Source organism: Schistocerca americana, chromosome 8 (assembly GCF_021461395.2).
Source record: "Schistocerca americana isolate TAMUIC-IGC-003095 chromosome 8, iqSchAmer2.1, whole genome shotgun sequence".
Lineage (NCBI taxonomy): Eukaryota > Metazoa > Arthropoda > Insecta > Orthoptera > Acrididae > Schistocerca > Schistocerca americana.
This window is the reverse complement of record NC_060126.1, coordinates 105,279,169-105,294,304: the sequence shown is the minus strand read 5'-3', so window position 1 is coordinate 105,294,304 and position 15,136 is coordinate 105,279,169. Positions and strand designations below refer to the sequence as shown.

General features: G+C 39.2%; 1 protein-coding gene across 3 annotated transcripts in view; it reads left to right on the top strand.

Moving 5' to 3' along the window:
- Positions 1 to 398: 398 nt before the first annotated feature.
- The window catches only part of LOC124544697 (ubiquitin-conjugating enzyme E2 L3), a 31,305-nt gene continuing 16,567 nt past the window's right edge, over positions 399 to 15,136 (top strand). The window contains exons 1-4 of one of the 3 annotated variants that reach the window (XR_006967557.1): positions 399 to 659; positions 975 to 1,070; positions 1,150 to 1,336; positions 4,288 to 4,468. Coding sequence is in view for 2 of the 3 variants with exons in the window: in XM_047123336.1 (XP_046979292.1) it covers positions 633 to 659; positions 975 to 1,070; positions 1,150 to 1,336 (310 nt within the window). In the remaining variant the exon portion in view is untranslated. Of the gene's footprint in view, positions 660 to 813; positions 833 to 974; positions 1,071 to 1,149; positions 1,337 to 4,287; positions 4,469 to 15,136 lie in introns of those variants that run through there. The other 2 variants (XM_047123336.1, XM_047123337.1) reach the window with 2 other exon arrangements.

Below are 15,136 nucleotides of genomic sequence, written 5' to 3'. Positions count from 1 at the left end.
ATGATCCCGAATGGCCTAATAGCATAAAAATAAGCAAAGTACCTAAGTTTTTCTTATATTTATATCTCCTAAATATGACATAATTCTCACTACAGATACAGGCTTGTTTAGGCACTTAAGCAACTCTGCGGTATGCCCTTTCCGATTGAATTTATTATCGAGTTTTAAGCCCAGAAATTTTACACTGTCAACCACTTCGATTTGCTTGTCTTCCCTCGATTGCGTATTTCTACTCTATCGTGATACGGGAAATTTTGATGAGCGGCATACATGGTAAATTTCCGAACAGAAGTGACTTTGCAGTATGATTCTAAAACACATATCCGAAACGAATAATCCCTCCTTCTCCGCAGTCCGCACTGTCTTGTCATTTGGAGCATTTATCTCTGACTGACTAATCCAAAGATAGCGAAGGAGTAGAATTTCATTTCAAGTTCAGCTGATGGTCTTCTACATTTTGTTAGAATTTTATGTATTATTTATCATTTGTCAAAACTTGGGAACTGTTTCATCCGAATAATTCTGTAAGCTAGTGTTTATTCCGCCACAGCATTAGATTCAACGAATTATAAGTTTACGGCAAATAGCGAGGCTTTTGCTTCCGGTTATTGGAATATTGGGTAATAAGGAAGATGGCAGCGACCAGGAGGTTGCAGAAAGTGAGTAGCAAATTCTAAGGAGTGTTGCGAGATAAATTGCTGGCTATGATTTATATAAAAAAAGATTGTATAGAATCTCATTAGCATGCATTAAATAGTTATACAAATTGTTCATCTGTTTTCGCCTGTTGAAATGTGTTGATCTTCATTGAGAGCTGCATGACATTCCATAGGTATAAATTAGTTATTTTGTTTAGACACGGAACTATTCTCAGTAGTTGCAATGCAGAGCTGGATTTGTATCAGCCAGGAAAATCAATTATATGCATGTTACATGAGGATAGCTATATACAATTATGCTTTTGTACTTTTTAGGAGCTCGGCGACATCCGATCGTCGGGCATGAAATCTTTCCGAGAAATCCAAGTGGATGACTCTAATATATTAACATGGCAAGGTCTTATAGTGCCGGTAACTGTTTTATCGTTTGTAAATTTATTTATTACAGTAACTATTTATTTTTGTTCTTCACACGATTTTCCGTTTCTAGGATAATGCCCCTTATAATAAAGGTGCGTTTAGGATTGAAATAAATTTTCCTGCAGAATACCCATTCAAACCACCAAAAATTAATTTCAAGACCAAAATATATCATCCGAACATTGATGAGAAGGGCCAAGTCTGTCTGCCGATCATCAGCGCTGAAAACTGGAAACCAGCAACGAAAACAGATCAAGGTAACTAGAATTGGCAACGCTCTCATAAAACATAGAATTCTTTGTAATATCCGGCGGGACTTATGGCAGATAACTTGGTATCTAAAAGCAGTGATAGTGATAATGGGAGAAGGGTTGCAATAAGCGCGTGTTTAACAGCCTCTTTGTACGGAGTCCTCTACCGTACAAAATTCGTAGTCTGCCCTCTGTCGGTTCACGAAGTTTTTACAAATTTAAAATTTTCGATAGCTTGAATGCCATATGCAATATGAGAACATTATTCAGATCGTAGCGTTAATTTGCTGCCGTATACATTTAGGATGTGTAGTGATGCTTCGTCATTTTTATGTATACAGTTGATACACTGTCAGGATTTCCAGTTAAGGTAGCCACGTATTCAGAAAGTGTATGCTCAACATATGTTGGAAGATAATGACATGTATTTTATAATCTGTGAGCTGTAAGTTATTGTAACTCTATTTAGAAAATATTAAGAGCAGGTTGGCAGCTAGACTGCAATTAATTCCCGGGCACCGCTAGTAACATTTGTCAAATCGAATTTCTGATGAGCACAGATTTATTTATGCGTAAATGTAATGCTAGGTAGCATGACTGGAAAAAAAAGGGGGTGGGAGTGGGGAATTAAGGACTTCAGTTTTAGTAAGGGGTGAGATAAAAGGTAAAACTTGGTGTATAGTTAACTTTACCCCTTCGATTACTCGCATTTCAGTTTCTGGCACTTTTTCGTAGGACACTTATTAGAGAAAATTTCTACAAATATATTATCTTGAAGATGAATCGGTGCAAGCCTTTAGTATGTAAAATAGGAGTGATTACATTCCTAAATTACAATATTTTGGTGTCTGTGCATGGACTGTTGACTTGTAAGAGATGAAAAGCGGATGAATGGTGCTACAGTGACATGTCATTGGCTTTTTTTTTACTTAGTTAGCATGAATTGTAGAGAAGTGTGATAGATGCACCATTGAGGCACATTTAAGTTGCAAATGCATGAAACTGCAGCTTTCATACTTCATAGACTATTATAAGTCAGTATGAACTAGTGGGATAAATTTTGGGCATGAATAATATGTGCCAGTTGGCCAACAGTTCATGCTGTGTAACTTCAAGAATACTCAGGATGTTTTTACTCTTCTCAGCTGGAGAAAGATTACCATCAGAATTAATTATGGATATCTGTGAAAAATTATTAGTAAAATTAAGAGAGAAAATGGTTAGCCAATGCTCACCTTCCAGAGGCAAGTCAAAATTCTGAGTACAACTGATAGGGACACACAAAAGTACAAGAAATTATCCCAGTTTTCAGAACTACTAGTTCCTCCCTTGGGGAGGACAGGGGATGGATTGGAGAGGAGTAGATGGGGAGGACATGTCACTCAGTATCCAGCAAGAGAGGGACTCCCATGTTCCGAGGACAAGTGTAGCCAAAGATGGAGGGGATGCATGAGAGGGAGTAGGAGGTCAAAGATAATACATTGGTAAGCACTGCACTAGCATCAGAACAGAGATGACTGCATGAGAAGTAAAGAAAGGGTAAGAAGACAAGAAACGAGTAGTGTAGTTAAGAACTAAGAAAAGAGAGGGGGCAGGTGAGACTGAGAAGATGTTTTGCAATCCAAGTTTCGTCTATGGAGTTCCTCTAAGCTACTGTCAGATGGGAGGATCCAAATGGCCCATGTTGTGTAGCAAGGTGTCATGCTGTTGAACATGTGTACCAACTGGATACATAGTGTTTCAAACGAGTTTGTCTTCCATCCACACTCAGTCTCACTTGCTGATGACTATTCTAAATATTGTTAAAGTATAATCCCTCCATTTTTCTGTACACTCTCTTTTTCATGTTTCCCTTTTCCTTTCCTCTGTCTTCCCACCCCTCTCACTCCCCCTCCCCCACACCCCCCAGGTCCACTCTATCGTTATTTTCCACTTGTCCTTGCAACATGTGGGTCCTCTTGTTCTAAGGTCTGAGTGGCCTGCCCTTCCTTTCTAACCTTACCCAATTTATTCCTTCTTGTACCCAGGAAGTTTCTTGTATTTTAGCTCATTGACAGTAGTAAGTAAAGTTCTGGTCAGATATTCTGTTTCATAATTTTATATTTTTTTCTCAAATTAATTTTTCTTGTGATCCAAAATGTTCTTTCATATTTTTGTGTGTTCATGCTTGATGATTGTGGACATGTGGCTGCACTTAACAAGATACAGTTTTTAAACTATAACTTTACTTCTGAAATTTTTTTTTGTGTAATAATATATGTGTCAACTCAGTAGAATGGTTTGTTCTTTTCATGATAGTGGTACACATTGCCAAGGCCAATTGCTGTTAATCCCCCGATGATTAGTTACAGCCGCGGCGCGCAATATTATTTTCTGATGTTTTGAAATTTTCTCACAGGAAGTCGTCTTGTGTGGACACACAAGAAGCCTAGAATAATTGATAATCTGTGTTTCTTTAAACCGTAGTAAATGAAAGAAGAAAAGCCATACTTCATACTGGTTACATGGAATCAGTTGTTGAAGACCCACAGTTTTAGAGAAAGATCATAATTTTGACTTTTGCGTAGTGGGTGAAATGAAAATGTTCAGTGAAATGACAAATTGTGTAACCTGGAATTATTAGTGGTTGTGGGGTCAACAGAAGTGTCTGAGTCCACCCGTCAGCTTTGACGTGTGACGTAAGGATGTTAGTTTAGTTTATGGGTGTGTTGTGTTTGTAGATGTCGTCTTGTTACAGTTGGTGGCGTTCTCTGGTGATGTATTGGGTTCATTTGGGTGTCGGTGCTTGAAGTGTGCATTTGTTGGTCTTGACTGTTATAGAAGAACGGACGTTAGTTTCAGTGAGTTGAGAATTAAGTTTCCGTTGTGTTTGTTATTGTGGTGTCGTGTGTTGTTAATTGGTTTGCTGTTTGTCACACAGTAAGTCGTTTAATTCAATTTGTGGCTTCTTTCGTTAGGTATGGATATGACTTCTAAGTGTAATAGAGCGCGTCCGCGGGCTGTAATGGGGGACGACATGTTTGTCCGTCATTAAGTTTCTGCAACTTTTTGGGCTTGTGACGGAGATAGTGAAATGCGGCGTATGCAAGCAGAATATGCAAGTTGGGGGTTAGTGTGTAGCGCCGGAACTTTTTTATGGTAAGTAGTCGTTTTTTGGGTCTATTGTTCGCGTGTTATGATGATCGGTGAGATTTCTGTGTGTTGTTGGGTCGGTGTTATTTACTGCATGTGTTGGTGGTTGATGTTTTGGTATTGGCACTTGTGGTTGATTTATGTATCTTAGGGGGAAGTACTAGATTTCAATTTTTTTAGTATCATCGGTTGTATTTGAGCTGCATAGATCATGGGAAGTGACCGATTGCAATTTGTCGTCATAGCTATGTGTGTTTTGGTATGGTGAGCTGTTGTTCACCCATATAGGTCAAGGAAAGTGTCAGATTCCAATTTTTGTTGTTTTAGGTGTTGGTTTTGTGGAATTGATAGTTGCGGTGTGATTATAATTTTTGGAGTAGTTTTTATTTTGTGGTATCGACAATTGCGGTTGAGTTATGGAAAATACGGAAGCGTCTGATCCCGCCCGTCTGCTTTGACCCATGACGTCACAAATATGGCGGAAACGACCATAAACCACGATTCCAATATGGTGCATAGAGGTGGCAAAAAATAACGTAACTGATAGAAATAACCGGTTACTGAGCAGTAACGGTTACTGCGATAACCGTACCTCTGATACAGGCAGTTATTTCAGTAACTGTCTAATGTCAACAGTGCCTCACGCCATCTGTTGACCCAAGATCGTACTACGCTTTCCCGTCAATTCATCGGAGATCTGCCCAGGAACTAAGGAGGGGTAGACCATTTGGAAGGCATTCTATAGACCATGGGAATAACTGTGAGACTGCGCGCTATCTGTTGATAAGAACTGTGTACTATTTCGTGTTTCTTCGTTACTTTTAGCACAAACAATTAAATAAAGTTAATGTCCGAGCGGTGGCTGATAGGAGCTGCAGTACAGGCATTAACAAGTACAGTCGTTCCCTTAAGCCACCGTCTCATATGTCAATTTAGCTTGGATGGGTAGTATAAAGAGAGGTACCATAAGGAATTCGAGCGACTATGGAAATAACTGTCAGAGATCGGTATTTTCCTCTGGCAGTTATCGTTATTGGCTCACAGTTCTCGCGCTCTGGCAGTTACCGGGCTACCATTACAGGTAACCTGGAAGTTGGTAACAGAATAACTGTGTGTCTGTGTTCCTGACACAGTGACTCCAGTCTTAGACCCCAGTGATATTTCAGAGACGATAGTTACTGGAGCGAACAAATATTTACGTACTTCTCCGGAAACAGCCGTTGGCCATCGTGAATGACAAATAACATGTCAGAAAGTATAACATAATACAGTTGAATATAATAATTATTATCCTCATCATTTGTCAGGAGATTGTCAAAATATGTGAATATATTGCAGTAACTGCTAATATTTACAGAATTGATGCACTGTCAGAATAAAACACAGTTACGCACTTTTAATAAATTTATCATACACAGAATACCCAATCTTGACTGTTGCAACCAAGTGCTGTCAAAACTGAAATATAGCAGAATTTTTACCTAAGCTGGTCTATCAGTCTCTGTTACGATATTCATCTACAGAGTAGAAGGAGGGGTCAATGGAAGCGTCCGATTCCACCCGTCTGCTTCGACATAAAAAGGTGTTGTGGTGTGTGAATGTCATTACGGCACAATGTTTATGAACTGTTTTTTTTTTGGGGGGGGGGGGCTGGCCGATCTAGTTTACAGTGCCGGAATATGCTGGTGGTAATTTGGTGGTTTTTTTTTTTTCCTAACTGTGATGTTTTGTGTATTTATGGAGTATTGAATGTGATTTAATTTATGTAGGGACGATTAATTTGTGGACTTTTGGGATTGTGGTTTTATTTTTCGCAGTTGTAGGTGTTGGTTTTTTGGCATCAGTAGCTGTGGTGGACCTATATAGGTCACCGGAAATAACCGATTCCCATTTTCATAGTTGTACGTGTTGATGTTTTTGTATCATCACCTGAGGTTTACCTATGTATTATTTATATGTATCTTCATGTTTGTTGCCATGTGTATGTAGTGACGTCATAGATACACTTTAGCCATTTCCGGCATATTGATAATGGGTGGAATCAGACACTTCTGCATCAGAAAGTCTTTCGAACACACTGTAATCTGTGCTTTATCTGAAACCAAGTTTTTAATGGTTGCTTACTTGCTGGCAGTTTATTGAAAATGCATGTTCCTGAATATTGGACCCCTTTTGGACCAAGGTAAGTGATTTTAGGTGTTTGCGTAGATTGCTGTTCCTATTTCTAGTACTGATATTATGTATTGAGCTATTGGTTGGAAATACTTGTAACAAATTTCATTAAAGAATAAATATTCTAGGAAGCAGTGGTCAGAATACAAAGTTCCTTGAACAGGTTCCTACATGATGTTCTTGAATTTATACCACAAACGATTTTCATTACACACTTTTACATGCGAAAAACTTTTGCTATGTTTGATGAATTTCACAAAATATGCTCCCTTATGAAATAATAGAGTGAAAAAAATGTGGTATGCCCTTCCCAATGTAATTTATTATCGAGTTGTAGTCCCAGAAATGTAACACTGTCAACCTTTTCGATCTGCATGTCTTCATATGTTATAAACATGCTGTAGCTGGAGAAATGGAGCAGTTTCCAAATCTCACATAAAACTTGGATTAGCGTACTCACACTTTCCCCAATAGGACTACCTTTTACAGCACAGGAGTAAACGAATCTGTCACATTACGTAGATTTTTTGTTGTATTACAAGGCTGTACACTTTATTCTATTATGTGAGCAGCACAAGAAATTAAGCTTCGAATTTAACCTACAGTACTCAGTTTACATATTACTTCATACTTAAAAACGCATGTTGTTAACATTTTATGTAAACAGTGCTGTGGCGAAGTTCCGCGTACTTTCTGCTGCAACTGCGAAGATAATATTTCTAATAGCGACCGATAACCTACAAACATATAATATGAAACACTAATAATCGTTCTAACATCGACTAAAATGTACCCGGAGTTAATAAGCTAAGGTTATGACACGATTCATATGACATTCCTACCATTTCACACTACTCGCAGTTATACTGATAACTAAACTGATGGATTCCAACTATGTCGTTATTTAACTGTAGCCCCTCGGAGTATTCAGTATTCGCTAGCGAAAAATAACTTGGCAGTTATTAGTAACCGTTAACAATAATGGTTATCAAAGAATAACTGGAACTGTGATAACGGTTACTCCAGAATAACCGTTTGGCCCACCTCTAATGGCGCATATAAAGTCGTTACGTACACATTATGAGGACGAAAATACATCGAAAAACAAACACACACACACACACACACACACACACGTTCCACAAAAAGCCTAATGACACTAACGGGACAAGCGCCGGTAATAGGGGGCTTTTGGGTGGGGACAAACTAAATATAAACAAATTTAGACATCCGCCCTCATACAAAACCACGCAAAACGACAAAAAAAACTGACATCACAAAACTCCCGAAATACCACTAAACACAATATCATCTGGAATCGGACACTTCCCTTGACCTATATAGCTCAACAGCAGCTCCCGATCCCATAAATTAGGACCTAACACTTCCCTTGACCTATATAGCTCAAAAAGCTCTCCTGATACCAGTACCAACATTCACAGCCACACATTGGGATCGAACGCTTTCATTGACCTGTTATCCTTACGACATACAGCCGTCCATGGTGTGAGACGCCGGAACTTTAAGTAAGCCTCATTTATTCACGACATACTGAACACTTCACGACTTCATCCAAAAATCCGAATAGTTGAAGAAATTTTATTAGAGACAACGCACTGTCCCTCATCACAGCCGACAACTGAAAACTGTTGACTCTGTCAGTCATATCCATACCTACCAAAGACACAAAAAAAAAGCAATTTACCAAAATTCACACACGATGCCACACACACACTCGCAAACTAAACCAAAAACATCACCAAACACACCACCTGAGAGCACCACCGATCACATCAAAACGACAACTACAAACACGCCACTCTCACAAACTAAATTCCGTGATGTCATACACCACAACAGCCTTACGTCATGGGTCAAAGCCGACGGATGGGATCGGACGCTTCGGTCGACCCGAGTTATGTAGGTGAAGGGAAGTGACCGATGCCTGTCGATATTGTAAGTGTAGCGGAACTTGGGAATTTTGTGTTTTTATGTCATCGTTTTGTGTGGTTGGGATCGTGGTGTGTGTCTGTATGTGTTTATATTTAGTTTGTCCCCACCCAAAAATCCCCAAGTTCCCGGGCTGGTCTCGTTAGTTTGTTTATATTTTTGGAGAGAGATGTGTGTGTTGGTTTTATATGTATTTTCGTGTTTTGTTGTTGTTTATCATGTAATGACATCATAGGCACCATATTGGAAATGTTGAAAATGGTCATTTCCGCCACATTGGTGACCTCGTGGGTCAAAGGAGACAGTGGAATCAGATTCTTCTGTGTGCCCATGGTTGTGTTACACTCTACTTGAAACTAGATTTTTGTATGTCAAGTTAATTGAACTATGGATGGCATGGAAAAGTCTAAAGTTTCAAGTGGAGCACTTTACAACCTTAACAAATTCACATTACAAAATTTGCACTTTTTTAAATATTTTCACTTCGCCTGTTTCTAAAATTCGTAAATATAAAGTCAAAACAATGGTCTTCCTCCAGAATTATGGAATCTGATTTATTCTTGGTAACTGACTCTTTGTAACCAGTATAAAGTATTGTTTTCCCCTATTCATTTGTCACTGATTAGGCACTAACAGCTGAGAATACGTAAGTTACTTTAGCTTTCTCATGTGTCCTTTTTGGCTGAGAATTGACAAAGCCAACAAATGTGTGAAAATGAAATTTCGGTTGTGGTGAAAGACCGATCTACAGTGCAGTTGAAGTATGTTAGTTTGAATGATGTGTGTTTTATTTCTCATTATTTTCTGTTTACATGCATCCGCAATCCTACAGTATGTATAGCGTTACCAGAGGTACCATGTGTGACAAAATTAGAAAACGAAAACTCAGATTTAAATGATTTATCATGTGAAATTTTCTGGCAGATTAAATCTATTTTCCAGATTGAGACTCGAATCTGGGATAATCTCAAAGTGTTTGCTGGTAACATCTGTCATGAGCAGGTTTTCCAGGTCCGAGTTTTGATCCAGCACAAAGTTTTAATCTGCCAAGACCTTTCAAATCAGTGCACGCTCCACTTCTGAGTGAAAATTCATTCTGGATTTATTAAATGTGTGTGCTTATTTGCCCCCTGCAAACAAATTATTTTTCTCTGAAAGTTCTGTGTGATTGTGCACTAGCACCTGTAGCAAAGTCTGTGCAAGAAGACGAGCAGCTAGCAGCGTGATTGTTGGCTTTGACCCACACAGTGCAACTGCTGCAGAGGAAAATATTACTTGAATTGCATTACATGATTGGTTGAGACGGGTGCGTGAAGCTGTTGTGTCCAGCCCTTTTTGTCACTGACCCTCTTATGGCAACTTGACTATAGGACGTTAAGGCGGTGGTTGTTGTTGCATTAAATACTTACTGTTTCTCCTGCAATTGAAACAAAAATATTGTTATGTCATTTGGTGTACAAACCAGTTACTCTGTCACCATAACTTTCGGTTACTCCCTATAACAGTTGTTAACAACTTGTGCTTCAGGGTTTGTGTGGATGGCTCTATGGAAAGTTTTTCAATTATTTCTATAGTATGGCATATCAGTAATTTGACAATGACAAAACTTCTTACAACCACTGTGGTCCCAGAAGTACACTCAGCATAGAATCTGACAGGAATTCCATCAGGCCCAGGAAATTTGTTCAATTTTATTGATTTCAGCTTTTGCTTTGCTACTCTCAGTTTCAGTTCCTGTCACATTTGCCAGGAACTGGATACTGCCTTTGATGCCACTAACAGCCTTCACAGCCTTCAGAATTTCTTTGGGTTTTGTGAAAGATCATTTGACAGTATTCTGCTATGGCAGTCATTGAAGGCATCATGCATTGCTCTCTAGACAGCCAGACTCGTTTCATTCAGCACCTCTGTATTTGTAGCCCTATGCTTTTACACCTACTATGCAGTAATCTGTTTTTTTATAATTTTCTTTGCTGTGGCTATCTCATGGAGGTTCCCTCCTGTTACGAACTGTTCTGCTGTGTACAGCATACCTATACAGTATGTGGTCAACTATTATTTTAAACTTGTCCCATAGTTCCTCTACATGCTCCTGCCATGTGCTGAAATTTTCAAGTTCCTCATTGTGATATGACACTACCGATTTTTTATTTAATTTGCTGAACATATATATCTTCCTGTTTGTTTTAGTTGACCTTTGTATATTGGTAATCATTGTTGCCACAACTGTGTCATGTTCACTGATACCAGTTCACTGATACCATCCTCAAGGACGTCAGGTATGCCATTAGATCCAATATATTTCCATCATGAGTAGAGCTCCTAACTATCTGTTCAGAGTAGTTTTCAAAGAAGGCATTCAGTACTGTTTCACACGATGTCTTATCACGCCACCACAAATAAAACTGTAATTTTCTCAATTAATTGTTGGATGATTAGTCTCCACAGATGATTACAGTATGATTGTAGAACATACATACAAGTGAACTGAGGTTTTCTCTAACATTTTTGGTTTCACCAGGAGAAGAGTGGTTCACAATGGGAGGATCCAGTTACCATTTTATGCCCATCCCAGATACTGAATCTTGCCCAAACAGTCTCACGGGAATGGTGGATATGAGTTTCTTGTCTACTGCGACAAATACACTATCTCCATTTCCCATTTGCATTTTCTTTCAATGTACACTTAAATTTACCCCAAAAATCTCACTGCCATCAACTTCAGGTTTCAACCAGCTACCTGTACATAGTGTTATGTGAACTTCACTGCTTTTCATGAGTGCTTCAGACTCCAGCACTTTGTTTTGAACACTTCAGGAGTTAACCATTAGGATTTCAGTACTCTCGCCTGTGGAAGGCATTTCTTTCGATCTTACACTGATACTTTTGGGTTTCCTATAGCTGTTGTTACTTAAAAAAAGCTCTTGTGTGCACCCCCCACACAGACCGCTACCTGACTTGCAACCTCTGATGTTTAGTGCATACCACCATTTAGAGGACTCATACAGTTGTGAGCCCTATGGCGCAAGTCCAGGAAGTTGCAGCCTAGCTTGTCACAGAACCTTCGAAGCCTCTGGTTCAGTCCTTCCACGTGACTCCGAACCAAGTGGCATGATCAGTTCTGGGGACAGTGCTGCAAATTGTGTGAGCTTCATTGAAACTCCATGCACAAGGCTGGTCTTCTCAACCTTTTCTGCCAGTCACTATAATGACCCAAGGATGGCCTTGGAGCCAAGCCCATAGGCATTTTATGTGCCAACATGCATCACATATTGCAGTTGGTTGCACTCTGTTATGGCTGCTTGAGTGACCTCTTCAAGATGTTGATTGGGACTCTGGTCATACAAGCTGAATGCATCTGGTGTCCTTTCCTGTCTCTTGATGCCATTTCGGGAAGGGGTCATTTGGTGTGTGTGTGTGTGTGTGTGTGTGTGTGTGTGTGTGTGTGTGTGAACTGCTGACGATTAATAAACCCCTACCCCTTCGCATTTGCTTCCTTTTGACACTAGACAAAACAGATTTCACCAAAACAGATGAAGAGAATATCAGTGGCTCAGTTTCAGTGAGAGACAGGACCTTAAACTAGTTGGTTAGGGGAGTTGGTACAACATCTTGAGTCCTCCCAGGTCCCTGTCCACCCTCTACAGGACACTTAGATCTACCATTTACACACCACTCACAGAGAAGTGGATGAGTAATGACAGATCCTGTACTTTCTGCAGAGGAGAAAGTGTCCTCAGTAGAGGGTAGTACTTGAGGTAACTTTGGTACTGGTGCCACAGGTATATGACTCTCAGGAGTTGCAGCAGCTGCTAATCATTTGACAGGAGTCAGGGAGATTTCCACCTGCTTAAGAGAGTCAACCAACTCATCCCATCTTCGAGAATATCATTCACAGTGGGGCTGCCTTTTGTTTGGTTGGTGTAATGTATTACAGGGTAGTGAACAAATAACTTTATATTAAGCCTGCTGATTATCTTTTAATCTGTTGAACTAAAAAGTTGCTAAATTACCTATCGGAATTGAAGCGAATACACAAAATGAGATTTCTGTTAAGGCAACACAAAAACCTGTGGTAAAAATTACTTGTTTCCTAAAATGTTTTGAGGTTAGTTATAGTTTTTAGCAAACTCAAAAACAGAGTTAATTTACAATAACTGCTGATAATATACAGGGCTACTCCTCTTTCAGGAAAAACTAGATGAACCACAAAAGTTAGCTAGAATATCTTCTACGGCAACTAAATCAGAAACACTGATTTAGTACAGATTACGTGTAGATTATACAGAGGACAAACATAGCTTCTGAAAATCCTCGAAAATCCACGTTTATTTGTTTTGATATACAATGAAATGCAGGGGTGATGTATTCTTTCACAATAACTGTGAACCATAAATGCTGGTTTGCTATGAAATAAGTTATGTATCCAAAACATTGGCACCAGTAACTTACAAACATATAGTTTCGTAAATGTCCAAAAATAATCTATTTTTCACATAATTGTGCAAAGACATTAGAGAACAATTGTTTTGAAAGAGGGTGGGTGTGCTATTCTCAAAAATTTTAAATGAGCGCATTTAAGTTTAAGCCTATAATTATTGATAACAGTAAGAGTTTATCGTGCCACTCGCGAATGTTTGAAATTCCACAAGCTGTGGAATCTTTCTTCACTAAGCTTCAAATACTCTCTGTAAATTTTCTCAATGTTTTGAAAAAAGAACATTGTCTTCCCTCCAGGGTTTCCCGTTTGAGTTCATGGAGCTCTGTAGTAAGCACACATTGATCGAACATACTTGTAAGAAACCTAGCGAATTTCTTCGACGTTTTCTGTTAATCCAACTTGGTGTGGATACCAGAATGGCTCATACTAGTGTTTTATACATAATCTTCTTTATAGTTGAACTGTACTTTCCCAAATTTTCCCAATAAACTAAAGTCATCATTCACCTTTCCTATGCCACCGCTCTTATGAGCTTGTTACATTTCAAGTCACTCTGCAACACTGCACCTAGATATTTAACGGATGGTGGTTGTGACAAGCCGCACACTAGGGGTGCTCTATTTGAACAGCACAGTATTGTTGTTCCTATTCATCTGCATTAAATAGCATTTTTCTGTGTTTAGAGCAAGCTTTCATTCATCACAAAACTATAAATTTTGCCCAAGTCATCTTGTATCCTCATACAGTGTCAGCGATGACACCTTCCTGTGCACCGCAGCCTCATTGGCAAATAGCTGCAGATTGCTGCTCACTTGGTCTGAGCGATCATTTTTGTATGTAGGGAATAAGAGTGGTCCTGCCACACTTCCCTGGGGTGCACCTGGCAATATACTTGTCTCTGGCGAACACTCACCATCGATGACAACATACGGGTTCTATTACATAAGAAGTCTTTGAGCTACTTAAGATTCTGGGAACCTAATCCATAGGCTCAACCTTTCAACAGTCTGCAGTGGAGCACTGTGTGAAACACCTGCCGAAAATCTAGGAATATGGAATCTGCCTTCTGCCCTTCATCAGTGGTGCACAAGATGTCAAGTGGAGAAAACGGCAAGCAGAGTTTCACATGACTGACGCTATCTAAATACCTACTGATTTGCATACATAAGCTTTTCCGTTTCAAGGAATGTTATTATATTTAAACTCTGAATATGTTCAAGAATTCTGCAGCAAACTAATGTTAAGGATATCAGTCTGTAATTTTGCTGGTCCAGTTTTGTACCCTTCTTATGAGCTGAAGTCACCTGCCAATTTTGTTTGTATCCTTCTTGTTGTTGCAAGTTCAACATACATTTATGCAACTGGTATGTAAATAAGTCAGAAAAAGTATATAAAAACTTGGGAATAAGAGCATCATCAATCTCTCTCCCCAAATGTATGGTCATAGCTAATTTGTTGCTACAGCTGAGTAAATTCTCTGTTTACTTTCTTTTACAGAGCTGTTTTTTCTATTGTCACAAAGGGACAGGGTCCATCAAGCTTCACGATAGCACTAGCATGAACTAAGGAGCAGGGCATTACAATTCATTTGCTTTACGTTTAGGGAGGTAAACAGCTTTTCAGCTAAGAGTTAATTTGTAGACACTAGTTCAGATATTTATCATAGCACTGTCTGAATGTGGAGAGTAGGTAGCAGTTTCACATCAAGCAGAGAGTTGTTCCAGAACTAGCATAATTGTTGTTAAGGGTTCGCAACTGCATAGGTACCAGCAGGTGCACAAAGTGCGTCCACCAACATGCCACCACTTCATCACATCCTTTGTCCCTTCGTTTTATTGTCACTGGAATCTTGCTTACCTCGGGTACCACAACTTGAAGGTTCAAAGTTGGGTTCCAACTACTGCTGAGATTTTGTATAAGAGTTGTATGTTGTGGCAGGTGAAAATGTGTGTGACGCTCAATCTGTCAACTGAGTTGTCACCAGAATGAAAAGGACCATGTACAATTCAGGACCTTTTCCTACACATGTGATAAGATAGCAGTGCTATCTTTGCTCCCCAAACGTTAGTTGATGAGTGTATGAAGTTACAGTATTGCACAATACTTTCATA